This window comes from Phaseolus vulgaris, chromosome 3 (genome assembly GCF_051622355.1).
Source record: "Phaseolus vulgaris cultivar YP4 chromosome 3, ASM5162235v1, whole genome shotgun sequence".
NCBI lineage: Eukaryota > Viridiplantae > Streptophyta > Magnoliopsida > Fabales > Fabaceae > Phaseolus > Phaseolus vulgaris.
Genome location: NC_143500.1, coordinates 2347571 through 2375157, shown reverse-complemented (window position 1 = coordinate 2375157; position 27587 = coordinate 2347571). Strand labels below are relative to the sequence as shown.

The following is a 27587-nucleotide window of genomic DNA, read 5'->3' as shown; positions in this document are numbered from 1 at the left end:
ATTCATTTTGATAACAAACTAGTTAAATTGCACACAAAAATCTTACTTATTGTGTAAGTGATGTACATATTTTGAAATCTTAATTATAATTTCTCACATCTAATTGTAATATACATTGATTTAATCTAATGATATTATTTAAAATATTTATGGTGGCAAAATGCAAACTTGTGGTAGTTAAAAAAAATGGAAAGAGTAACAAATATGACTGTTGATAATATGTACGAGGAAAATAGTTAAATGAATGAGAAAATTTAGTAGTATAGCTCATATGTACATATAGTTAAAAAAAATCAATAAATAAAACTACACAAATATTATATTATAAATTGTAATTCATAGTTATTTAAAATATATAAAATTTAGTTTAATAGATAGTTAATTCCACCTTCCTTAGGTTGGTTAGGTATGACAAAAGCAATTATATTTACTATAATTATTATGTTTTTAAAATACTATTTTTATATTTATATAAATAACTAAATTATAAATACTAGTAGTCTTTTAGTAGTTATACTATTAATATTTTATTAATATATACTTTTATATTATAATAGACAAAATAATTATACAATAAATAAAATTATTTAATTTAAATTTATCAATTTAATATTTAATAACATATTTTAATATTTAATAACATATATTTTCATATTACAAAAAGAATAAATAAAAATAAAAACATTACAATAAAAAAATCAAATTAAACTAATTTAATATATATCATAAAAAAATAAATGACTACATAATAAATTAAATTAATATAAAATTTATATATTTATTATTTTAATATATAATTAATTTTTTTTATTGAGATAGATAATAATTTTCTGTTTTAATATAAATTTATTTTAAATATACACCAAAAATCTATACTATTACACATGCTGTGAATTTTTCACTTACATTCCAATTTCTTTATAAATATAATTAATCTTAGTTCTTAGAATAAAAAATGATTGAAATACAATTATTTTATATATAAACTTTTAAAAATAAATTTTATTTTATTTATTATAATAAAAAATGAAGATGTGTTTCCTACTGAACACATGACACATGCTTAATGCAGTGAACAATTCTTAAATAACAAATTAGGGTTCAAAGTCTTCAAAAAGCAAAATCGTTTCTTGCATCAATAAATCGCGAAACAAACAAAATATGCAATCTGAGAAAGGGTTAAAGATGGGAAAAGAAAGAAAAAAAAGTGAAAATGTGAGAAACAGAAAAGATATTTGAAGGAGTGAGTTATATACAGAATGAGAAACAGAAGCTGTGAAATTCAATTTTGATGAACAGTAAAATAGAAATGAGTTGAATTCTAGATATCTCGGAGGTTCTGATCGTCGTCGTCGTCGTCGGAGGGCGGAGAAGGATCAAGCCTCGCCGCATCCTTAGCCCACTCAATGAGTTTCTGAACTTGAGTCTCTTCGTCGTCTTCACTTTCTTCTTCTTCTTTGCAGTAATTGGAATTGGAATTGGATGATTTGGCTTTGAGAGCATCAAATCTGGCGGAGAGATCTTGGTGTTGCTGTTGCTGTTTGAGGTTAGGTTTTGTCTTCATTTTGAGGGCCTGGAAGCGACGCTCCAGGTCAAGATCCAGATCTAGACCCGTAACCGTAACCGGATCCGGATCCGGATTTAGGGTGGAAGAAGAAGCACGTGCGATGTGGGCTTGGGAGAGATTCAAGAGAATCTGATCTTGCGCTGCTTGCAACATTTCTTCAACTTCATCTTCTATCTTCGTCTTCTTCTCCTTCTTGCTTCCCTTCTTCATCTTCTCCGCTCAAATCCCTTCCTACATCCCATTATTGATGATATTATAATTGCATCACAATTTTTAATTCACTGGATTATTTTAATTTAATTCGTGCCAAACATAAACTTAATTTATCAAATTATTATACAAATAAAATAAATTATAATATTATAAACTCATTTAGTTTTTTTTTTTAATTCTTGAAAAACTTACTTGTGAATTATAACTGTGCATGTATTTGTATTTTTTTTTTCATATTTGTGACATTTTTAGAGTATATGTTGAAAAAGCCTGATTTAATTGTTTGTGGTAAAATTTATATTATAAAATATACGTGTTTTAATTATTAACTGTGACGTTTGCGGGTAATCATTAAAAAAAAGATTTTCGATATGAAAAAACAACTTATATAGAAAAGGATTAATAAAACTCTAGTATTTTTTTGAAAAATAAATAATACAAATTAATTAATATTTTAGCATAATAATAATTTAAAACTGTGAATAAAAAAATTGATTGTAAAATAAATTGCAACATTGATTACATTTAAAAAGAGGAAGTTTAATAGTATACTATTGGTACTCCAGGTTTTGTTTTTGTTTAGTTTTTGTTTTTCTTTTAAACGAAGTTTGACTCTTCTCAACATAATAGTTATCTATTCATATAAATAACCTAACACGAGTCATTATTAATGAAAATATATTAAATAATTTTAAAAATTAAATATAAAAAAATTATATTTATAGATATAATAATGGTTTCACTAAATATTTTACCTAACCGAATGCAATTTAATATATTTTTTATTATTAAATAAAATTTATTAAATAACTTCAACATTAAAGATCACTTCGTTAAAAAATGGAAACATGATTCATATAGAGACGACATTCAACTTAAAAGACAAAGTCGATCTCAAAGTTCACATAACTAGATAATTTGTTTTTTTTTTGTTTCTTACAAGAGATCTTGTTATGTGAATTAATATATGTTTATTTAAAATCATAATCTTAATGGTTTTCTTCTTGTAGGATACAACTCCATTACAATAAGTGGAAACACATGTTGAAAATTTACTTAAACTAGTTAAATAGAAGTCGAACAAAAAAAGGGATTAAGATAGTTTGTAATGGATGGACAAATTTTCAAGATCTTTTATTCATTTTATGTTTATAATGTATTAATTACTAGGTTGACTAAAAGTAGTTGCATTACTCACTCTATGAATCTTAGTTAATTTTGTTAATACTCGTTTTTTAAAGATTTGGTATTAGAGTCCCGACACTCTCTACAAATGACACACATTTGACGTCGCAAACGTGACAATGACGTGATAGAGTGAGATTGTGCGCGAATGAACAACGCGAGCTTCAAAATAGGGTCAAAAATATATATTACATCGGTTATTATAAATAACTGGTGTAATATATATTTTTTTACTTATAATAACTCATATTACATCGGTTAAGTCATCTAACCGATGTAATATATGGTTCATATTAAAAAAAATTGATTTTTTTTTCATAAAGAGTGGGTGGGTCATAAACGTCACATATGTAACCACTACTTACAAACACACGGGTAACCAGTTTTGTGTGTGTCAGTATATGTGAAGAAACCTACATCGGTTAAGCCATTTAACCGATGTAATATATGATTTTTACATCGGTTAAGCTATCTAACCGATGTAATATTGATTTTTTTTCATGAAGAGTAAGTGACCATAAACGTCACATAGATAACCACTTATAGACACACGAGTAACCAGTTTTGTGCGTGCCAGTATATGTGGAGAAACCTACATCGGTTAAGCCATCTAACCGATGTAATATATGGTTTTTATTTAAAAAAATAATTTTTTTTCATGAAGAGTGGGTGACCATAAACGTCACACAGGTAATCACTTACGGAAACACGGGTAATCAGTTTTGCGTTTGTTAGTATATGTGGAGGAACCAATTTTGCGTGCGTCACATAAGTAACCACTTACAAACACACGGGTAACCAGTTTTGCGTGTGCTACGGGTCATATATTATAATATAGAGTCAGTGTCACATCCTTACCAAATGTCACGTCTGCAACGTCAATTAATGTCACGTAAGCAGTGTTAAGTCTATGTTAGTGACAGAGGGTATTATAGTAAATAATGACTTTGAAAGATTTAAAATAAGATGAGGATAAAGACATTTATAGGAAAATAAATGAATGTTTGAAAAAGTGTTTCACAACCAAAGAGGATAGAAGAATGATTGCACTTAATGTGCTCACTTCTCATCAAATGAAAACAACTTTACTTATTTTAACCATTGAATATACATTTTAGGTTTAGGGTTTAGGTATACATTTTATGTCTTATAGTTCATGTGTTAGGATTTAAAAGTTTTTACACCTGAATCTAAGGTTTAGCTGTGACATTTTTAATAGGGTTTATATTTAAGAATAAATATTTATTTTATAAAAAAATTCAATTTTTTAACAATTTAATTAATTATTCTATTTTTTAAAAAACAAAAAATAAATACTTTTTTTAATTTTTTTTTTTAACAAAGTTGAAGTCATATTGTACATGCAAGCCTTCAACTTTGTTGAATTTTTACACCAAAGTCATCATGTACCTTATTCACATTTTTTTTTTCATACAAGAGTCGTGTGTACGAAAGACAATTCAATTGAGGAACCTTGTGCTTTTGCTTCACAACTTACCTATTTTGTAATAATTTTTTCACTCATTCTAGTAATTCGAGAAAAAAATTACAACATTTTGCTGATTTTGTCCATAGTACATTCCGATTTTTAAATTTTTTAAAGGTATTTATTGTGTTTAAAAATATATTTTAAACTCTAAAATTTTAAATACAATTTTATATTTCAAATTTAGAGTTAGAAATATACTTTCAAATCTAAAAAATATCTTTTAAATTGTAGAATTCAAAATACAAAATTGTATTATATTTCAAATTAAGATTTATGGATTATACCAATTTGAAAATAAAAAAAACAAACCATACACCTTTTATCGAAGGATAATTTTGAAATTAAAAGATTTATAAGGTTACATGAAGAAACTAGGGAAAGTGGAGGAAGAAATTGCCTAAACTCATGAAGAAAACTCATGGGGAGTTTTCTTGCTCCCTTTTTGTTCAATTAACACCATTCATTCCATGAACTTCACCTGGTTGCAGTGCTGTCTCTCTCAGTCATGGTTAACAACAAATCTTCCACCATTTTGGGGAATATTTTTTTAAAAAAATTATAAAGGTTGATAATTGCATAAGAAAATATTGTTATAAAAATAATGTTTTGTTATCCCTTTTACCTAATTTTTTTTTTACATTATGAGTGGAGGGAAGGATTATATTCACTCCCTTTAAAACCATAAAAGATTAAAAGGGACTCAACACTGTGACCCCCTTGCTCCTGCTTCTTCTCTAGGTTTTTGTCTTCTTCTTTCATCTCCCTTTAGCTTTCGCGCACTTCAATTTCATGCTTGTTCTCTCATTTCTCGTGTTTCTGCATTTCATTTTTGGATTCGTGTTTTGTTTGTTTGTTTGTTAGTGTTTGGTGTTGTGATGACCTAAAAGGGTTTGAACCCTTTTAGGTTTCAAATTATTCTTTGTGTGTTATTTGAATTATTTTTGGTTTGTAAAAGCACCCTTTGTAATTTTGACTTGCTCACCTCCACAAGTTACGTTTTTGCAGCCATTACTGTTCAATTTCTTCTGCACTCTGAGTAGAAGAGATGGTGAGGCTCACTGCTGACTTGGTATGGAAAAGCCCTCATTTTTTCAATGCAATTAAAGAGCGTGAATTAGATCTTCGAGGTATTTACCTTTCCATCTCTCTCCTTCTTACTATCCCTCTTTGAGAATAACTTTGTCATGTTTTTTACAGGCAACAAGATAGCTGTAATTGAAAACCTGGGTGCTACTGAGGTGTGCAATTTAGTTTTCCCCTTGTATTGTGCAATTTAGTTTTCCCCTTGTATTGTTGAGGTCTTCTTCATTAGAAAGGATGTATTAAGTGATTCAGTGTTCACAATTTTGAGTTCCTGTGTATTGAATTTCCTTCAGGACCAATTTGACACCATAGATTTATCTGACAATGAGATTGTCAAACTGGAGAACGTACCATATCTTAACCGGTTGGGTACCATTATCATTAATAACAACAGGATTACTAGAATTAATCCCAGCATTGGAGGTACAGTTTTTGAACTTTGAACTGCACATTCTTTCTTTTAATTTCCTCATTTTAGTGACCTTTTCCCTTCTGTCATTTTCATTGCAGAGTTCTTGCCAAACTTACACACACTAGTCCTCACTAACAACAGAATTGTAAACTTGGTAGAGATTGATCCTTTAGCATCCATTCCAAAGCTGCAGTTCCTTAGTCTGCTTGACAACAATATTACGAAGAAACCAAATTATAGGCTTTATGTTATTAACAAACTGAAATCCCTCCGAGTTTTAGATTTCAAGAAAGTGAAAAATAAGGTAATGCTTGTTTTTCCCACTACCCGTACTATTTTTTATTGGGCTTGTTGTTTGAAATATGAAAGATAGTATGTTCTGTTAGTGTCTGTATAAAATTTATAAATCAGCATTTTGAGTATATTTTTGAAAGATAGGATGTTCTGGTAATGCCTGCAAGGCCTTTGTATCTACCAATGTTATAAAAAAGGAGAAAGATGATAGATATATTATCAGGTCTATTTCTTATTTCCAATTGCATATGCCCTTCTATTATATTTCATTCTTTTTATGGTTTATTTAAATTAATAGGAACGGTTGGAAGCCAAAAGCTTGTTTGCTTCGGAAGAAGTTATGGAAGAAATTAAAAAGACACCACCCAAACCATTTTCACCTGCTAAAACTCCAAATGTTTCAGAAGCAGCTGAGGAACAACAGGTGCCCAAAGTGGTTGCTCCCACACCTGAGCAAATTACTGCTATCAAGGTACAGTGATGATACTTGAACTCGTCATTTATTTAAGGCTTATCACAATAGGGTTGAACATGTCACATATCCAACATGACACACTCTGATAACTGCTAAGCTTGGTTACCTGTGGTTTGATGTGTTTCTTCTTTATGCAGGCTGCCATTGTGAATTCTCAGACTCTTGAGGAGGTTGCTAGACTTGAAAAGGTGCTTACTTTTCTAAATTAGACAATCGCTTATTGGATTTTAAGTATTTGTTTCTGTCATACTCTTGCTTAACATTATATTGAGATTATTGTAAATAATGATAGGATAATTTGTAACTAATGACCTGCTAATAGAGGGATGATCTGCAGGAAGACTCTATGAAATGTGTCACATTGCACCAGAGCTTTAGAAATACTGACCCGCACTCAGTTTTTTTTGTCAACGTTGCTACTTACTGGCATAGAATATGTAGATTGGATTATTTGCTGTGTGGGGTAGGTTGAATTTGGGTTGGGTTAAGTTGAGGAATTCCTCTTGGTTTTCTTTAGTGGTTTACAGAAAGAGAAGGGTAATTGTTTTTTTTTTATCATTTGGTTTAGGGAGTCTTATTATGATATTTTGCTGGCTATTTCCTTGATTCATGATATTGTGTCTTCAAAAACTGAAAAAATGTTGATTCGTCCTAATTGAATTTGAGAAGCTGACAGTGTTAAGACATACTATTCTTACACTGATGAATAGCTTAAGTATGGTTTATTTGAACAACAATATAAGAATACAATTATATAGCCCTTAATTTAACATATTCCAAAATTACGTATCATATTAATTTTAATGTATATAAATGTGATACTTATTAATTTCAATAATGGTGTAAACTAAGAATGGTTTTAACTGTTGTAAACTGATTTTTCCTCGTTTAATTGTTTAATCTATTACGAAAAAAACTGTAATGATGCTGTACATCTAATCAGTGTACATGATTGCAGGCATTGAAGTCTGGCCAGCTTCCTGCAGATATACAAGGCTTGAATGATAATATAGTGTTGGGTAATGTTGATGAAAAACCTGAAGATATGATCCATGATGACAGAGGTCAAGCTGATGGTGAATCCAATGATACACAGGAGCAGACAAATACTGATTCTACTTCAATGGAACAGGTATATGTCCACTCTGATGTGTTTATGACTTGTATTCTGTATATTTGTTACAGTTGAGACATCATTATTGCTCTCTGATGCATGTTTATTCAGTTTGTTTCCTATAGTTATCTATTGTGCTATACCTATGTCTTCATCAGAACTTTTTTGAGCATATAAGCAGTTGCTGCTCAGTGTACTCAATCATTGTTTTATTTTAATAATTTAATTTTAACTAATTGTTAAAATGTATCAAAATGAACTTTTGCTCTGCGATTTACAGAGTCTGCAGACTCTTCCTCGTTTCTAATTCTTTTTACCCAGTTCCTACTGTTTGACTATGCATCTCTGGTCCGTGGTCACTGTTGCCAGCCACCATGAAATGCTTTTAGGCTTGTTTCAGACCATACCCTGATCGAGTCCCCTTCTTGCTATTTTTTTTGCCTGGGTTTCCTGTTTGGTTGGTGTTTTAACTTTACATGACATGTTTGCATTGTACCAAGTCCTTATTTGAGGCTATGCACTAACTTAGCTGGTGTTTTATATGAAGATTAGGATTTGTTTTTTTTTTCCTGTAGTTGAGACTTTTGGAAATGTGGATAAAGCTCGAGTGTGCCTCAGCTGAATTATATATATGTGTGTGTATGCTCAGTGTTGATCAGTTCATATTTGGCAGCTCAATCTTTATCTGTTTTCATGCTCTAGTAATGCTCTATGTGTGGTTCAATATTTATTTTATTTTTGTGCAGGATTAGAGTGAAGATTTTGAAGATGCCTTGGCACTTCTTTAATGTGATGATGTTCTTGGTAGATTTCCATGAAGCGTTCTTGATGAATTTTCTGTACTGAACTTCTCTACTTGATGATTTACATTGCAGTTTAGTATGTCTGATTTCGGAACTTCGATATTGATTTTCTTATCTTTCTACTACTTTAGTTTCTACAATTTAGATACACAATTTTGATTGTATCTTTAATTTCTTTTATAGTGTGTTTTTATCTCGGAAAACGTAGCGTCCATAGTAGTGGAAAGACAAGTTTTGTAACTTTGCTCAAAGTTAGAGTAATAATGTTACAAATAGCGATAATGGATGGAAATTTATTTGGTGGAGATGTTATTATACAGTTTTGAGAAGAGTTTTTATTAATATGAAAAAAATAAAACATTCTTTTGGGATTTATTATAATTTAGATCCTATTGGAGATAAAATAGAATGATTTAGCTAACAGTAGAGTTTTATAATTAGTTTTTTAAAGATTTTTAGTAATATAATTAATTGATTTTGGTTGAGAATTGATATGTGAATAATTTTGAGATACTTGAGTGTTGGTAGGTATATAAGTTCTCAAGCTTAAAATTTAAATAACTTATATTATGTAGGTGACCATTTAATGGATTCATTCTTTTTTGAGGATAAAAATTTATCGTTTTGTAAATTTTGCTGAGTTCCATTATATATAGCATAATATAAGCACGTAATTTTTTTTTCTTTATCAAGATAATATTATTTAGTACTTTTAAACACCATTTCTCCATTTTTAAGGACTCTTTTATAAAATAGCGTTCAGCTTTATTGTTAATTAGCAGCAATAACAATTGTGTAAAAATTTACAAATAATTAAAATTTCGTAAATAACTTTTTTAAATACTTAACTTTTTTCTTTAAATTCCACTTAGGTAAACTCTAAAGTAGAATTTCTGCACATTCATTTTAAATACAATTTTTTCACACTACCACACTATATCTACTAACCAGAGTAATTAGTAATTATTTTCTAACGTGAAAGATCTGAAATCACAAATCATACTAAGATTTGTTTTATAAGACATTAATAATAGAATGTGAACAAATAATCTGTTTTAGTGAGAAAACATTGTGTTCCTAGTAACACAAATAAGCACCAAATAAGTAAAATAAATCCTTATTAGTAACATATTCAATTTTTTAGAAAAAAATGTACTCTTCTATTTAATACAAATAAATATAAATAACTAATAATATTAGAATAAATCTGTGTTAATTACATGTATAACTTAATAGCAAATATATTCCTGAACGTTTCATCAATAAGAAATAAACAAACCCAAGCAGGTGTTTTGAGACAAACAGAAAGCAGAAGCAGCAATGGAGTTCAGTCTCGGAAACATCATGATCATTTTCCTCGTACTTATGATAGCAGCAATATCAATCGAAGCAGAAGAAAGCAGCAACATATAACGATTCCTGCAAAATCTCAAAATTTCTCTTCATACGTTGAGAGAAGGCGTCTCTTCCCTTCGCTGTAACCAGTGCAATTTGCAATAACAATATCATGTTGTCAATGAACAAAACATCTTCTCTGTCAACATATAGTGTCAATGAAGTCGGATAAAAAAGGAAATTACAAAATCTCCCCTTTATTCGGAATCAGAATCTGGATCTCCATCCACAATATCAGGAAAACCATCTTCTTCTGCCAGTGAATTGTCATGATCCAATTTAAAAGCAAAATCCTGAAAAATATTAGAGTCTGAGGTTGTTTGCCATAAGCTATTACTCTGAGAAGCAAATGCAAAGTCTTTGTTAACAGAGCTTCCTTGATCTGATTCCATATGACTGGCTTCATTATGAGGAACAGTGCTGCCTGAAAGAATCTTCTCAGACACTATATCATCAAATGTACCATTGTGAGCTTCAACCAATGGGATGTTTGTGGCGCAAGATCCAGGTTCCCGAAACTGCACCGCGGATTCTCCAGGTTGATCTAACTTCAAATTGGTTTCATCCTCAACAGTTTTCATTTCAACATCTGCACGGGTGGCAGCCTCAGAATCCATCTGGGTCCTCTCCTTGTCAGAAGATACATGCACAGGAAGCACTATAGGATCACTATCTCTGCAAACTGGCTCTTGGTTGTTTTCTGCATCTTTATCCATAGACACATCAGCTTCTTTGCCATTTTCAAGCCATCTAGCACAAAGATCATCATCGTAGTCAGGAGGATCTTGAGGTAAACTGAATGGGGTACTGTTGCTTCGGCCAAAATATTCATGTTGGAGACTACCATGGGCTTCACCCAAAGAATTGTTATTAGCATAGGCGTAATCTACCAATGGAAGTGCCCTAGGATGTATCAGCACTTCCAAGGTTAACAGAGCACGGGCACAGAACTCAGCTAGCTTTGGTACAGCAGTTTGTTGCTTCCCTGCAAACAAGGATTCCCATGTTCCAGGAAACAGGATTAAAATAAAATTTCATGAAATTGTAAGTACAAGGAACACAAATGCTGCTTTTATTTTATCATTCTATATTCAATAATAAAACCAAATAAATGGGAAGTATATATTCATATCAACAAGAATTTATATTATCTAAAACACAGGATATTACAAATACACCTTAGATATCATGTACAATACAACATCCTCCCTATTACTAAATGCTTTCATACATATACATGTACATATATATATATATATATATATATATATATATATATATATATATATATATATACCAATGAAAATCTAACAGTATAATAGTCAAATTTGAACAATACATTCATGGATGCTGTGTAACCTTCTCTAAACTTCTCATTATCAAACACTACTTCATTCTACTACACCCTATCCATTTTTCCAAATCACATAATAAAAATTTGAATCCACTCCTGCTCTGACACCAGAAAATTTAATGTCCAAAGTTAAAATCCAATACTTTTGAAAACTGGACCACCTTTAAGGTCATGGTGATTTGCTGTAAATAATTTGGATTTGATTTGCCTACCTGTTTCTCTATACAAACATACCATGCTAAGGATTTTCTCAATCAACTCAGAAATCTTCTCTCCCTTTTTGTCCACAAAAAAAAAGGCATAAATTGAAATATGCAAATCAAGATCTAATTATTAACAGCAAACACCGTATAATAGGACATACTTTCCAACAATATCACCAACTATGCAAGTTATAAAATCCTAAGCATCTTGCAACAATAATCACAAGATTTTACGTAATTAAAAGAAGTGTTAATATTCCAAGCAACAACAATCATCAAAATCTCTTTAGACACATAAAGCCCAATATTTTACAACCTGCTAAAATACCAATACTTGATACCAAAATAAATAAGAATAAAACAAATTCAAATTGATATATGTATATATAGAAGTACCTCTACGGAAAAGTTCAAGACCCTGAGAAAAATATGGAGGTCGTTCTTGAATAAATGAAAGAAAGGATGCTAGTAAAGCCCGCAATGCAGCAAGCTGCAAATCTGTGACAGTGGCAGCGGGTTCTTCAGAAACTGTTCCTTCCTTAAAAGAATCCGTTGCAATGACTATCAAAAGGCTATCAACTTTTGATCTCCATGGTTCAGATTTTAAAGCTCCAGCCTGTTAAAAATTATAAAAAAAATCATACAGATCTCTTAAAATTGAGAAGAAAATAGAGATCTCAAGGGTCAATTTGATTTCCCCTTTAACTTGTGAAGATTAGAGAGGATGTATGAGGATATGTGAAGTTGTTTGGATTGAGGGATGATAGAGTTGATTTGTGAGGATGGTTTATTGTAAGTTTATAAATTTGTCCTTCTTATTAAAAAATATTTGAATAATGAATTATGATTCTTTTTGTGTGAAGGTTTTAATTAATTAAATTTTTTAATATATAATATTCATAATTATTTATATTTTATAATAAAAAATTTAAAAATATAATAGAAAATATTTTTGTGTTAAATTGAAATAAAATTATTAAATATATTAAAATTTATGAAAATAATATTTATTATTATATTCATTTATTATTTTATATAACTATATATTTTGTTAATAGTATAATTTTTTTATTTTTATTATTTATAATTGTATGTTGTTATTTTGATATTGTATGTTGTTAACTATATATTTTTGAAATTATAAATAAATTTGTAATATTTAATTTTGATATTGTAATAAAATGCATGCTCAATGGTATTTTGGTAAAGTACAACCATCCTACATAAATCTCCACAAATCTCTTCATTTTGTGAAGAATGAAAAAAATCACTCACCCTCTCCTCCATCCACTCCCCACCCTCAAAACCCTTGAAACAAACACAAAAAACACCCCTCCCTCCTCCCCCTTGGAAACAAACACACCCTAAATGTATTCCACAGGTACTAAACAAAAACTGTAAGTAAGCATTACAATATTCAACCCCATTTAAAATAGAACACCTTTTCCTCATTTTCAATTTTTGGCATGTCAATTTGTTTAACATGTGTAAAAAAACTAGATAAAGGATAGAAATTACATAACAATTGTGAATTGCACCAGTTTGAGTCTAACAATATTGAATACCTTAAATTACTTGCTGAGGGATAGCTTTTAGCTTCTCTTTGTTGTTTTGCTTATAGCTGTTTAAAGGGGTCACTATCTCGGAAATGCAGTTTATAGGGCAGGTTCACTGTACATTTAACTGTTTTTCATGCTCTCTTCCAATGTGTAGTTGTTAGGCAGGGAAGTAATGAGGCGGTTTGGAAATGTATTATAGGAAGAAATTTATAAATAAAAGTAGTTAAAAGTTAGTTTTTACAGGGGGTTGAGTTGAGAGTTGAATTAGACACAAGGCCTAAGTTCTAGGAAGTTTCTTGTTTGAAGGATATCCTGTCCTCATCTAACTTGTAGTTCCCCTATTTTCCCTCTAATAAATTCCTTTTTATTTTTTATAAAAAAATAAATAAAAATAAAAATAGCAGACTGTTTGGACAGATAAAAGTGTATTTATAGAAACAACATTCCAAACCATGGCCCACCAACATAGCAGTGTCCCAATCTGTCCTCCCAGAGAGAATATGATGAGTTGATATATCATTAGAAATTTATTAAAGAGGTTGTGAATAACGACACTTTGCATAAGAAACATAGGCAAGCACTTGCAATTATAAACATTGAGTTCTGTGAGAAGATTAGGATACCAATGTGTTGGGATTCTTATTATATTTGGAGTAACTGTGATGGGCTCATACTAGGTATATTACCTAAAATATCTGTGCAAATAACAAGAAGTTATACAGTCACATTACTTAAAATATGGTTTTTATCCTTTTCCATCTAACCCTACAATTACAACACAAATTATGAACAAGAATAGCCATTGAAGGTAAGGAAAGGTTGATGAAGAAACAAACACCTTTAGTTATTTTATAATAAAGTTACTCAGACAGACGCATACCACAGTAAGAAGAGCCTCTAATGTCTCAAGTGCAGCTATTCTCAGAGAAATTGGAGTCAATGGACGATTCTTGGGAAGTTCCACACCCAAACCACCTCCTTCATCATGCTCCTGAAGGGATCCCGTTGCACTGCTGTGCTTCCTTTTTCTATGACTGGGCGGTAGCTGTGCTCCAGCAGAGGCATTTGAATTTGAACCATTTAATATGCCACCATCCATCTGCTCGATACTACTTAAATCAGTAAAAGCATTGTTGACAACTTCCTGTGCAAGGTATAAAGCCATTCCTGCTCAAGATGACTAATTAGTAAAGGCCAGTATGCATGGTCAAATTAAATGCATCTTAATCATACACCAAGATAAGGGAAACCGATGAATTCATGTGTCAACAAAGATAAGCTGAAAAGGGAAAGAACTGCCCATGCAGCCTACATGTGAAGTTGTTGAAAAATAATATACGGAAAAAATACATAAACAGTGTAGCACAAAATCAGATGCAAGATGGAAACAACAGAGACGATGGAACTAAGACTAAATACACTTAAGCTGAAGCATTTCTCTTTCCTCCTTTCTTATTCTCTCTTCATCTCCCCTTCTCTGCCTGTATTTTAGTTTCCTTAATGGGAAATAGTACAGAGGAAATTGTGTCTCGGTAAATGTTTCTAAACCTGATTTGTGATGATCTGGATTTGCAAATTGACGTTTATTAAAACCAGGTTTGAAGTTATTCAATTTAGGAAACTTTTATCTCAAAAGCAAGCGAGTAATAAAACGTTGGCAGTGTCTGGCTCAACACTTTTGGGATTCTTTCCTTAAAAGAAGTTAGGCCAAACAAAATTTCCAAAAAGCTTAAAAACATACAAGTAGCTTTTGCAAAAACCCAAAAAATACATCCTCTTCAAAATATAATCAGAGGAGATTGTTCTTTTAAGAAGAGAAAAGCCCAAAAAGTTGGATCAAGCACTACCTTAGTATAAAATCTTAAGCCCCACTCAAAAGCTACAATTTTTAGGTTTGATTTTAGAAGCAAAAGCAATTTTAATGACAAACAACCAAAGATCATGTTTTTCCCCGGAGTCATGCTGTTATTGATGTTCAAAGTGGTTGCATATAACTGTTGATGGATGAGAAATTTGGGGATATAATATAAGAGAAAGTAAGACAACCATACACAAGGTTCTCGCTTGTATGGAGAGAGTAGATGCATACAGATTTAACGCCACAAGCATCAAAGATTTAATTGAGTGACCTCTAAGTCAGAAGGCAACAAAACTTACCATTGAGCCAGGGCCCTTCCTCTAGGAATGTATAATATATCTTCCCAAAATGTAAAAAAAAAAAAATGTAACAAGGAGCATGAAAAAAATAATATAAAGACATTCCAATCCACAAACTTCATTGCTACAAGATAATACCAGTGTAGGCAGAAAAGCAATTAAAATGGGAAATTTTACATACCAGCACCCATGGTTATGAGCAAATCCCTCGCGACTGAATAGAACTTAATCCTTAACTCTGGCAATTCACATGTCTTGAAGTACTTTGTAATGATACGTACAATACTGGCAGCATATGGTAATAGTTGACTGCAATACAAATATTGGCAATAAGTAGAGTTCTTCCACTGACAACAAATAAATACATGAAAGATATATCAGAGGAAAGAACTTGAAAGCCATGCATAGAAAGAATACCAGAACACCAAAACAGTGACGGGTAAACCCTTTGATGATAAGACACATTATAACAGAGATCATTAACAATGGCATTAAAAGTAATGACAACATTATTCTGAAATGTCAAGGTTTGAAGAATGTTACATTTAATTTATCCCAACCATATTTTTTTTTCTGTTTTGCCTCTGTTTTCTTTCTTTTTTTTAAGGGAGAGAGGCTATCGTGTAGTCATACACATACCTGCCCATACACTTTATGATAGCTGTGAGCAATTCCAGGCTACTCGAGTGCAAAAATGGGAGTTCTGAACAAATGTTCTCTTGCTGCTTGGCAGTCATGAATGGCAATGACATTTGTGGCAAAGAGCCATTTACCATCAGAACCCTATCAACCAGGGCCAATAACAGACGAACAGGAACATCTACCTAATAATGTGATTGCATTTTGTCATTGTTCTTCCAAAATAAGAATACACAGAACTGACCATCAATTGTAGGAACACATTGTACAAACTAAAAAGTACCTTAGCAGGATATGAATTTGTAAGCATTAGACAACAGCCCAACATAAGGGTAGATACATTAGACATCAGTGATTGCTCAGTCATTTGTGATGCCTTGTTTCTAACTTCTTTTGCCAATATGTAGCCTCCTAACGGTGGCGGAGGATGTTTTCCTGGTAAAACCAGCAGCCTAGTAACACTGTCACGCATGGTTTCTGCAACACATGGAAAAAGATTATCACAAACTGCTTTAACAGAGGCATTTACTACACAGATATTATCAACATTTACCTTCTTCTAGCCCATGAAAGGCTAGATTTAATTGATCATTTATTAACACCAAAATTTTCTGCATCAGCACATACCAGCTTTCATTGTCTCCTTTCGATTTTGGAAGCAGTGCAAGGCAATGGGCGAGTTTCTAGATGTACCCAAGCAGAAAAAGTAACACGACAGATTAAGACTAGGAGGATATTCTTTTTATTTATCAGAAAACACATCCATACAAAATTGAGTTAAGCATAAAAGACTAGGAAACTATAAAAAATAAAAGAGAATTAAAAAATCACAAATGATGCCCCCCATGTTGAACATTGACCCAGCAAAAATAGTGAAATTACTTTTAAGAAAAATGTGGATGCTGCTAACATATAGAGGCAGACAAATAATGTCCTTGATTTAATTGATCATTTATTAACACCAAAATTTTCTGCATCATCACATACCAGCTTTCATTGTCTCCTTTCGATTTTGGAAGCAGTGCAAGGCAATGGGCGAATTTCTAGATGTACCCAAGCAGATAAAATAACACATCAGATTAAGACTAGGAGGATATTCTTTTTATTTATAAGAAAACACGTCCATACAAAATTGAGTTAAGCATAAAAGAGAATTAAAAAATCATAAATGATGCCCCCCATGTTGAACATTGACCCAGCAAAAATAGTGAAATTATTTTTAAGAAAAATGTGGATGCTGCTAACATATAGAGGCAGACAAATAATGTCCTTTCAAACTTATACCAATGATTCAAACAAAATTTGATGAACATATTACCTTCGACATATCAAGACTGCATCCTCCAGACAAAAGTTTTAAAGCGACAGCAGATTCAACCTGCATAAATTAAAATCACTCATCAAAATGTGAATACAGCACCAAGGGAACTTAAATAGTTTTTTCTCAACCCTTTCCCTGTAAAAGCAACAAAAAAACCTAGTGCTAATCACATGCAAAAATGACATGCTCATCATCTTCCAAACATGCAGAGAAAGGGACAGGCCAGAGTATTGTCTATAATAAGAAAATCAGTGTCAATGCAAGTGCAGATGCAGATACATAGTGCAACAGCATTAACATCCCAATCATGCAAAGCTTAGAACAAATGTACATAAAACCTGATTAGAACCATCAAATAAACATGATTATATCCTGAGTATTTATTTTAGTAGAAAAGAATTTCATTGACAAAGAGGGGAGAAATACAAAGGGGTGACAATAATAAATCCTTCTACAGCAAAAAGTATGCAAGAGAAAAGAACATAAACTTGAGACTGGTGCATGCAGCACAACACGCCAAACTCCACCTACAGCATGTCAATGTCTGTCAGCCTAATGTAATAGGAACATAGTATTGAAGTCAAATGTTGCTGGTGAAATTAAAAGAAAGGAACATATCAAACGCACCATTTGAGTTTGAAATTCTTGCTCTGGTAAAAAAAGTATTGAAGAAGGCAGTGGAATTTATCCAAGAAAGAATATTCTACTCATGCAAACAGAAATTAAGGACTTCCAAAAAGGAGAAACTTACACTATCATAATGATTACGAATAGAAAACGGAAATGAAGTTGTTATGGTGCATAACAAATGAACTGCAGCATCCTGCATTCACCACAATTCAAATATTAAAAACGCTGTAGGCAAATAAAGCATATAACTTCTGGATAAAAATAATAATAACAGGTATATGAGAATTTACAAATAAAAGTATATAATGTCAACAGAAACAGAAAATATATTATATTTAAAGATTTGTCTGCATTCAGCCAAAACTTTTTATCTTCCACATTAGATAAGTTTAACACAAAAGACATTTCAACTCTTAGCATAACCTGTGTAGGGGTAGGTAAGTCAGGAGAGGTCCTGAGGAAACTATTGCATGCCCATCAACATATATTGCACATATAAAATACTATCAAATATACTGAATCCAAATGCAAATCTACGAACTGCCCAAACCAACTTACCCATATTGCCTCTGAGTTCTCATCATTTAACATCTTCAATGTAGGCTGAACAACTTTAACAGCAGAGGAAGATGATTCTTTCTTGATCTTAGGATATCCACTTAACCTATTTTGTAACAGAGTTAGCACAGGAAGCTGCCAGCTATTTTAATGAAGACAGATCTCACCAGCAATAGGACTAAGAATGGCAGAAAATGTAATACTACAAACAAAATATTGGACATAAATATATAGAATAAGTGCATGTCTATATTAACTTGTTTTTCATCAGAGATCCTGGGAGCTATTAAACTTAATAAACACTCAAGTAGATTGAATGTCAAATCTAAGAAACTTGGTAGAACCATCCATTGTTCTCAAACTCACAAATAAACTTGTAAGTATAAGATTACAAATTTGGGCTCATAAATCATGCCAACTCACTAACAGACTCGAACTTGATCAACTTAACTACTAGCTGTTCACAGTCAAGTTAGCAAGATTGCTTGAGGTGCAATAAAAACCCAAAACATGACCATTCAGTCAGGGTTCCTGCCGTTACTTGGTTCTATTATGCGTTTGCTTAATAGCTATTTTGACCAACCACAAACTTCAAATCTATAACAAATGCAACCCCTTCTTGCTTGGTTACCCACCCATGAATCAACAAACAATGCAATTTGGTATAAGAGCAGTATTACTTGTGACTTGTGAATGTGATATACAACTGTTTGTTCACTCACTTGCTTGGCAACAACAAGTTTGCAACTACTACTGACCTCCATGCTTGACTGCCATTCTGAAACCTAAATTGTGAACAAGGTACCCTCTGGCCTCTACATGAACAAGGTGTCTCTTTTTTGTTTTTTTTTCTGAACTTGCAGTATTAGTTGAGAACTGAGATCACTGTGAAATAGTGGATTGTGTAATTGATATTCCCAAGGCATGGAATGGTGGGTTCTTTTTATTAATTTATGCTATTCATTTAATTTAGATACTATGAAAAATATTTTAATTTTATTTTTTAATTATGCAAACTCTTACAAGTTTATTTGTCTAAGTTTATGAATCTTCCTGAAGATGGACAACCTTAACATCATCCCATTGAGTATTATGCATAACAGAGAAGACGTAAGAAATCATTGGTAATGTGGGTGGCAACCACACAACAGCTAGCATAAAAATAAAGAGAGATATTTCTACCAAGGGATTCATTTAATCAGCAGCATCAAGCATTAGTACTCTACTCTACATTGCAGAACAATATTTGTACCAATTAATAGAAAACTCTCAAGGTACAAAAAGAAATATCTAACCTTAAAAATAAATCAGACATTGAAGCACAAGCCGCTACCCTCACTAAATTTGAATCTGCTGGTGACTATTTCCAACAAACATCAAGGAGCTTGTCAAAATTGAGCATACCAAAAAATAAAATTCATTTCAGAGATTTGTACAAAGATGAACGCAAATAAGGGTAACTATGTTTGAGCATGCATGTACTTTAAAAGATAGAAATGAAGTCAAATAAAAAAGACAGTGTATCACATAAATGATGTTTAGCATTAATCCGTGACATATCATGCCAAAAAAACAGGATCCTTATCGAATACAAAAAAGGAAGCCCTGTGAGCTCTTTAATGGCCTACAGAGGGAACAAGCACATTTACTAATTCCAAGCGGCATCAGCAAAAGATACACTGCCCATTCACAATTTACAGGAAGGATGCCTGAAATCAGTAAAGGTGAGTAGTACAAGAACATTAAATTTAAACGGTATCAACTACATTAAGTTCTCCTTCAAGTCCCAGCATTGGCTTGTGGGCTAAAATATGTGCTGGATAGCATGCTTAGTATTACAATTAGAAAACGTCATGGTTTAGATCAGAAAATGTACCAAAGCTATTCTCATTGCCAGAATACACAGGACTTGTCCTCTTGTGGATGTAAAGCACAAGATAAGGGATCAAACCCGTGTCATATACTCAAAAGAACCAAAGGTACTAGCTACTTGTGAGCATCACTAAGGTTTAAAGGTTTATCCAAAAAACAAATACCCTAAACAATAGTATATCTACAGCACTTCATACTCCTAAATCCTAAAACTCTAACAAAGAACCATCAGCATGTAAGGCAAAACATTTACCTGTAGAACAGCTAGCAACTTGTTGAACCACACAGAGTAAGATTCTAGAAAACGCTCAGAGTTGCACTCTTCACAAGTAACCCCGAGCAGAGAGATCCCCACCCAGCGTTTATCAGGCTAGAAAGAACAACACACCCATGTCAACTACAAAAACCATTCAAAACAAAAAAAAAGGGAAAAAAATCAAAAGCTTGCTGGTTTTGATTCCCACCATGGAGGTGGACAGGAGGGAGAAGATGCGGTCGAGCCAGGAAGAGAATGCAGAGTTCCAGGCTTGGATTACTTTGGGAGGCGTGGAGTCTAGCAGGAAACACTCAGAGAGAAGAGAGTGCGTTTTAACGAGTGACACGACCTTGGAGAGTTGGAAGGGATTGGAGAAGGCACGCTTCTCGTCCGGAATATGGTCTCTGATGATGGAGAGAAGCAAGCGGGGTTTGAATGCAACGTCGTACATGTTCCCGAAGGCCGCCATTGAAGCCGTGAAACCCTGCCGGTCCGACAGGGTGATGCTGCTCGGAACGGCGCCGCTGCCACCACCACCGGTGCCGTAAACCTTGGTCATGATGGGTTGTGAAATTAGGGTTTTGAGGGCTAAACCCTACACAAACCAAATGCGCGCTCTTCTTTTCTTTTGGCGCTCTTTTTTCGATCTCTTTATTTAAATGGGATGATGTTCTTAATTTTATTACAGTCTTTGCTATATTTTATTAATAACAAAATTTTAGATACACAATTTTGATTGTATCTTTAATTTCTTTTGGAATTTGTTATAATTTAGATCCTATTGGAGATAAATAGAAAATTTTAGTTGTTAAAAGTAGAGTTGTTATAATTAAATTTTTAATCGATTTTGGTTGAGAATTGATATGTGAATAATTTTGAGATACTTGAGTGTTGATAGGTATATAAGCTCTCAAGCTTAAAATTTAAAATTTAAATAACTCTAAATGTAGGTCACAATTTAATGGATTCTTTTTTTTTTTGGAGAATAAAAAATTATCGTTTTGTAAAATTGGTGAGTTTCATTATATATAGCATAATTTTAAGCACGTAACTTTATTTTCTTCCAAGATAATATTATTTAGTACTTTTAAACATCATTTCTCCATTTTTAAGTACTCGCTTATAAAATAGCGTTCAGCTTGATTGTGAATTCGCAGCAATAACAATTGTGTAAAAATTTACTATAATTAAAATTTCGTAAATAACTTTTTTAAATACTTATAATTTTTTTCTTTAAATTTCACTCTTTCGACCTTCATTCTTAAACTATGTCATTTATTATATTGATGATGAGTTGATTATAGAGTCAAGTAAACTCTAAAATAGCTGCACATTCATTTTTAACTATAATTAAATTTGTCCCTAAAAGTTGAATAAATAACATATTAAGTTGAATAAATAATGTGGACTCGATCATTCAAATATTTTTATTGTTGAGAATAATATTTTTGTGTGAAGTAATTAGGATTCGCATAATTTAATGATTAGTGTCTCCGAATTTGTTTTGCAATAGTTTTCTACCACATTAAATAAACTCACATGAGTCATTACAAGTACAAATTTATGATAATATTATTGTTAAATTCTTTTCACCTTTATTTCGTGATCTACAAAAGTTTTTCTTCAATTACATATGTATAAGATTGATTAAATATGTTTTCATTAGAAAAGAGATGTAATCACTAATGGAAATTATTAAAGATTTTTTTTTCATACTACCACACTATATCCACTAACAAGAGTAATTATTTTTTAATGTGAAAGATTTCCAATCACAAATTATACATACTTAAGTTTGTTTTATAAGACACTAATAAAAATAGAATGTGAACCAAACCATTATAACAACAAGTAACTCACAACTAAAATAAATAATGAAAAAAAAAAACAACAAAACATCTACAAAGAGAACATAAAAGAATAAACTATTTTTCCTTTTCTCTCGCGCTATAGGAGTAGAAAAGAAAAAAAAAATCTTAATCTGTTTCAGTGATAAAACATTGGGTTCCTTATAACAAATAAGCACCAAATAAGTAAATTTGGTGAGTTTTTTAACTTTTGTTCTCACATTAAAAATTAGTAACATATTCAACTTTTTAGAAAAAAATGTATTCTTCTATTTAATACAAGTTGCTCTCGAACGTAGTTGGAATTAAGAGAAAAATTGTCATTTTTTTCGGTCGGTTTGCTCTTCCTTCCTCCCTCTCGAACACACTCTTTCTGCTCCTCTCACTCCTCTTTATGTAAATCTCATACTTGGATGTATCTGCAAAAGGTACTCAGATGCTAAAGTAAGACTTCGACACTTAACATTTAGTATAATTAGTACTAGATGATGACGTACATGATTATTGGAATCTGTGTTTATTTATATAATTATCGTGGACCATTTGTTACGGGACCCAATTAAGGATTTAATCTTGACTGTTTCTTCCTGCACCCAACAAATTTCTTCCTGCACCCCATCATTTTTGAAGAAGACTGTTTTACCCCTTTTAAAAATGACTTTGAGATTGTTCTTTCCGAAATATGTCCAAAACTTATTTTTTGGAACACATTTTATTAATTTCAAATTTACAAATAAAAAAATAAAAAAAATGTATTATGGAATGGTTTGTTGTCTTCCAAATTTCAAACCATCTTTACTTATGGAACCTATTCCAGAAACACATTTTATTCACAAAACTCTTATTCTGGAATCACATAAAACTATAAAAGGGTAATTTTGATATTTTAAGAATGTAGAAATGCAGGAAGAAACTCCCTTTAATATATGGTTAAGAATATACTACTTAATGCTTAATTTTTTATTAATCTCTTTAATACTCTACTTGAATATAATTGTTTCGGTCAGTTTTAATCTCTGATGCCGGACTTCGAATTGATCTCTGATGAACGTTTCATCAATAAGAAATAAACAAACCCAAGTAGGTGTTTCGAGACAAACGGAAAGCAGAAGCAGCAATGGTGTTCAGTCGCAGAAACATCATGATCATTTTCCTCGTACTTATGATAGCAGCAATATCAATCGAAGCATCAGTGTCAGAATCAGAATCAGAAGCAGAAGCTGAAGAAAGCAGCAACATATAACGATTCCTGCAAAATCTCAAAATTTCTCTTCATACGCTGAGAGAACTAGTGCAATTTGCAATAACAATATCATGTTGTCAATGAACAAAACATCTTCAAGGTCTTGGTACATCAATTTCCTTCCACACAGTACTCTTCAACGTCTCTACATGGCATTCAAACCCCCCACTATACAAACCACGTCTTCACAAAGCCTCACAAAACCACCCGTATCCTATTCCAACCTCTTATCACAGTGTGTTGCTGCAAAGTCCCTAACTTCAGGTATGGAACTCCATGCCCACTTGATCAAGTTTGGATTTTCCCGCCATCCAAGTCTCAGGAACCACTTGGTAACACTCTATTCTAAGTGTTGTCGTTTTGGGTATGCCCGCAAGCTGGTTGATGAAAGTTCTGAACCAGATGTGGTTTCTTGGTCTTCGTTGTTATCTGGGTATGTGCAAAATGGGTTTGTGGAGGAGGCACTGTTGGTGTTTAATGAGATGTTTTTGTTGGGTGTTAAGTGCAATGAGTATACCTTCCCAAGTGTGCTTAAGGCATGTTCGATGAAGAGAGATTTGAACATGGGGAGGAAGGTTCATGGGATGGCTGTGGTCACGGGGTTCGAGTCTGATGGGTTTGTTGGTAACACTTTGGTTGTTATGTATGCCAAATGTGGGTTACTAGATGATTCTAAGAGGTTATTTGGTGGAATTGTGGAGCAAAATGTTGTTTCGTGGAATGCCTTGTTCTCTTCTTATGTGCAAAGTGAGCTGAGAGGTGAGGCTGTGGATCTATTTAAGGAAATGGTGAGGAGTGGAATAAGGCCTAATGAGTTCAGCATTTCCATCATATTGAATGTCTGTGCCGGGTTGCAGGATGGTGGTCTAGGAAAGACGCTTCATGGACTTATGCTGAAGATGGGGCTTGATTTGGATCAATTTTCTGCAAATGCGTTAGTTGACACGTATTCTAAAGCGGGGGAGATTGTAGGGGCGGTTGCTGTTTTTCAGGAAATTGCACACCCTGATGTTGTTTCTTGGAATGCAGTTATTGCAGGTTGTGTTCTTCACGATCGTAATGATTTGGCTTTAGTGCTCTTGGATGAGATGAATAGCTCAGGAACTTCTCCCAATATGTTTACACTGTCAAGTGCTTTAAAGGCCTGTGCTGCAATAGGGTGCAAGGAGTTGGGTAGACAGTTACACTCTAGTTTGATAAAGATGGATGCTGATTCAGATTTGTTTGCTTCTGTTGGACTTATAGATATGTATTCCAAGTGTGAAATGATGGATGATGCGAGAAGAGCTTATGATTCAATGCCAAAGAAGGACGTTATTGCATGGAATGCTTTGATCTCTGGTTACTCACAGTGTGGCGATGACTCAGAAGCAGTCTCACTTTTTTCTAAAATGTACAATGAAGATATAGATTTCAACCATACTACTATTTCAACAGTTCTCAAATCTGTGGCCAGCTTGCAGGCAATTAAGGTGTGTAAGCAGATTCATACAATTTCCATCAAATCTGGAATTTATTCAGATTTCTATGTTATAAACAGTCTTCTTGACACATATGGGAAATGTAACCATATGGATGAAGCTTCAAAAATATTTCAAGAGCGCACTTGGGAAGATTTGGTGGCTTACACATCCATGATAACAGCATATTCTCAATATGGGGATGGGGAGGAGGCTTTAAAGCTATATTTACAAATGCAAGATGCAGATATCAAGCCAGATCCATTTATCTGCAGTTCTCTCTTAAATGCATGTGCAAAATTGTCTGCATATGAGAAAGGGAAGCAATTACATGTCCATGCCATCAAGTTTGGATTTATGGGTGATATTTTTGCCAGCAACTCTCTGGTTAATATGTATGCAAAATGTGGAAGCATAGAGGATGCTGATCGTGCCTTTTTTGAGATACCTAACAGAGGAATAGTCTCATGGTCTGCAATGATAGGAGGATATGCTCAGCATGGCCATGGGAAAGAGGCTCTTCAGTTGTTCAATCAAATGCTTAGAGATGGTGTGCCGCCCAACCATATTACTCTAGTTAGTGTTCTTTGTGCATGCAATCATGCTGGTTTGGTAAATGAGGGAAGGCAATATTTTGAAAAAATGGAGGAAATGTTTGGGATTAAACCCACACAAGAGCATTATGCTTGCATGATTGATATCCTTGGACGATCTGGGAAATTAAATGAAGCAATGGAGCTTGTAAATTCCATTCCATTTGAGGCAGATGGCTCAGTTTGGGGGGCACTTCTAGGAGCTGCGAGAATCCATAAAAATATAGAACTCGGTCAGAAAGCTGCAGAGATGCTTTTTGATCTTGAGCCAGACAAATCCGGTACCCATGTTCTCCTTGCAAACATCTATGCCTCTGCAGGGATGTGGGAAAATGTTGCTAAGGTTCGAAAGCTAATGAAAGACAGCAAGGTGAAGAAGGAGCCTGGAATGAGTTGGATTGAGATCAAAGACAAGGTATACACTTTCATAGTTGGAGACAGAAGTCATTCTAGAAGTGATGAAATATATGCTAAATTGGATCAGTTGGGTAACCTTCTAAGTAAGGCTGGATACAGTCCCGTTGTAGAGATTGATATACATAATGTGAACAGAAGTGAAAAGGAGAAGCTCTTATATCACCACAGTGAGAAACTTGCTGTGGCCTTTGGATTGATTGCCACGCCACCTGGTGCCCCTATAAGGGTGAAGAAGAATCTACGAATTTGTGTTGACTGCCACATCTTTTTCAAATTTGTATGTAAAATTGTTTCAAGGGAAATTATTGTTAGAGATATTAATAGATTCCACCATTTTAAAGATGGCTCATGTTCCTGTGGTGATTATTGGTAATGTCATTATCATCCATTCTTTCAGTATCACAAGATACGCAGATTCTTTATCTTTACTACTGCAACTGTTTCATGACTATTGTCACCATTGAAACACAGACTGATGGTATAATTACTCAGAAGTCAGATATCCAGTTTACTCGAGGTTCATTATTATTTCCCTATATTTCCACTGGATTCATGTTGGAAAAAGACATTGGTTAAGATGTAGGAAGCCAGATGTTGCTCTAAAATTGTGATTTCTTGTCTGAGATGAAGGCTAGTCAGACAAGATTTCAGTTACGGCTGAACTGGTTCTTTATCTCATTCAAATTACTTGACATTCGGTGTTTAATGCACCTTATTATCCCATTCACCAACTGGATATGTTTGGGTGGCTCTAGTGGTTTTGAAGTTCATTTTTGACTAATTAAAAACCGGGTAATGATTTCAGTGGTGGTTATTAATTATTGGACTAATAATGTATATACCTCTGTCCTGCTACTGTTCAAAAAGTAAATGTAGAAAGATGATAGAGGATATTGATTCAATCTTTTGTTTTTCACTTTCGTGAAAATTTGTAGCCACAGTAACTGGTATCTTCATTAAAAGATACAAGATAATGAGATTGGTCTGCTGCAGATATATTCACTGTAAGTACTGTTGTGTCAGTTGGCTCAATTTTATTTTGGTCATTGGTTTGAGCACCAATGTGGTGTGTAAGGGTGTGGATGTGTCCAATGACTATAATTGCTTGACTGTTAATTTCTTTCCAATCTCTGCCGTCACGTGGATATGGAAATAGAGCAAATGACAAAAATAGATGAAACGTGTTGAGATTAACTAATTAATCAAACTAAAAGGAAAAAAGTTAGAGTGTTGGAGTGCAAATGCAATATGAAATCTTATAAGTTGGATAAAGGTGATGTTTGTAATAAGGAAAAGATCTGTAAAACTGTTAGTTTTTAGATGCGTTCCATTGAAAAGGATGTTTTGGTTAAAGTTTTTGTTCATTTGATATTTTTCTACTTGAAACTGCACAAGTGTTTGTCCATCGACCAATGCTTCTACCATATGCAGATTTTGCATAGAGAAGA

At 32.8% G+C, this 27587-nt stretch overlaps 4 protein-coding genes across 8 annotated transcripts; 2 read left to right on the top strand and 2 right to left on the bottom strand.

Moving 5' to 3' along the window:
• Positions 1 to 1214: 1214 nt before the first annotated feature.
• LOC137806048 (uncharacterized) lies at positions 1215 to 1861 on the bottom strand. Its single transcript, XM_068605962.2, has one exon. It carries the CDS (start codon positions 1775 to 1777, stop codon positions 1322 to 1324), a length of 456 nt encoding a protein of 151 aa, XP_068462063.1. The 5' UTR covers positions 1778 to 1861; the 3' UTR covers positions 1215 to 1321.
• A 2975-nt stretch (positions 1862 to 4836) lies between these two features.
• On the top strand, positions 4837 to 8940 carry U2A' (U2 small nuclear ribonucleoprotein A). Its single transcript, XM_068605963.2, has 9 exons — positions 4837 to 5192; positions 5460 to 5581; positions 5652 to 5692; positions 5831 to 5960; positions 6048 to 6253; positions 6542 to 6715; positions 6856 to 6906; positions 7677 to 7850; positions 8579 to 8940. The coding sequence occupies exons 2-9, from the start codon at positions 5500 to 5502 to the stop codon at positions 8582 to 8584; spliced, it is 864 nt and encodes a 287-aa protein (XP_068462064.1). The 5' UTR covers positions 4837 to 5192; positions 5460 to 5499; the 3' UTR covers positions 8585 to 8940.
• Positions 8941 to 9740: 800 nt separating this feature from the next.
• LOC137806050 (uncharacterized) lies at positions 9741 to 21232 on the bottom strand. 5 transcript variants are annotated; one of them, XR_016519562.1, is made up of 13 exons: positions 20788 to 21232; positions 20577 to 20693; positions 19747 to 19811; positions 18452 to 18557; positions 18015 to 18086; positions 17261 to 17320; positions 16496 to 16625; positions 16226 to 16419; positions 15943 to 16127; positions 15485 to 15612; positions 14027 to 14245; positions 11984 to 12203; positions 9741 to 11015 (listed from the first exon to the last, which is right to left on the bottom strand). XR_016519562.1 is itself a non-coding variant. In XM_090300439.1 (13 exons), exons 1-13 carry the CDS (start codon positions 21136 to 21138, stop codon positions 10228 to 10230), a joined length of 2703 nt encoding a protein of 900 aa, XP_090156565.1. In that variant the 5' UTR covers positions 21139 to 21232; the 3' UTR covers positions 9741 to 10227. The 5 variants fall into 5 exon arrangements, 4 of the variants coding, with proteins under 4 accessions (XP_090156565.1, XP_090156566.1, XP_068462071.1 ...); XM_090300439.1 differs by having other exon boundaries at positions 14027 to 14313; XM_090300440.1 differs by having other exon boundaries at positions 14027 to 14313; positions 16570 to 16625; positions 20788 to 21212.
• A 2162-nt stretch (positions 21233 to 23394) lies between these two features.
• LOC137806052 (pentatricopeptide repeat-containing protein At5g04780, mitochondrial) lies at positions 23395 to 27255 on the top strand. Its single transcript, XM_068605973.2, has one exon. It carries the CDS (start codon positions 23741 to 23743, stop codon positions 26510 to 26512), a length of 2772 nt encoding a protein of 923 aa, XP_068462074.1. The 5' UTR covers positions 23395 to 23740; the 3' UTR covers positions 26513 to 27255.
• Positions 27256 to 27587: the final 332 nt, after the last annotated feature.

Coding starts and splice junctions, on each gene's coding strand:
- LOC137806048 (XM_068605962.2), bottom strand. CDS start 1,777: ATGAAGAAGGGAAGCAAGAAGGAGAAGAAGACGAAGATAGAAGATGAA.
- U2A' (XM_068605963.2), top strand. CDS start 5,500: ATGGTGAGGCTCACTGCTGACTTGGTATGGAAAAGCCCTCATTTTTTC. Junction 5,693..5,830: donor AAAACCTGGGTGCTACTGAG/GTGTGCAATTTA, acceptor AATTTCCTTCAG/GACCAATTTGACACCATAGA. Junction 6,907..7,676: donor AGGTTGCTAGACTTGAAAAG/GTGCTTACTTTT, acceptor ACATGATTGCAG/GCATTGAAGTCTGGCCAGCT.
- LOC137806050 (XM_090300439.1), bottom strand. CDS start 21,138: ATGACCAAGGTTTACGGCACCGGTGGTGGTGGCAGCGGCGCCGTTCCG. Junction 16,128..16,225: donor CAAATTCATATCCTGCTAAG/GTACTTTTTAGT, acceptor TCACATTATTAG/GTAGATGTTCCTGTTCGTCT. Junction 14,314..15,484: donor GCTCATAACCATGGGTGCTG/GTATGTAAAATT, acceptor CATCTTGAGCAG/GAATGGCTTTATACCTTGCA.
- LOC137806052 (XM_068605973.2), top strand. CDS start 23,741: ATGTTGTCAATGAACAAAACATCTTCAAGGTCTTGGTACATCAATTTC.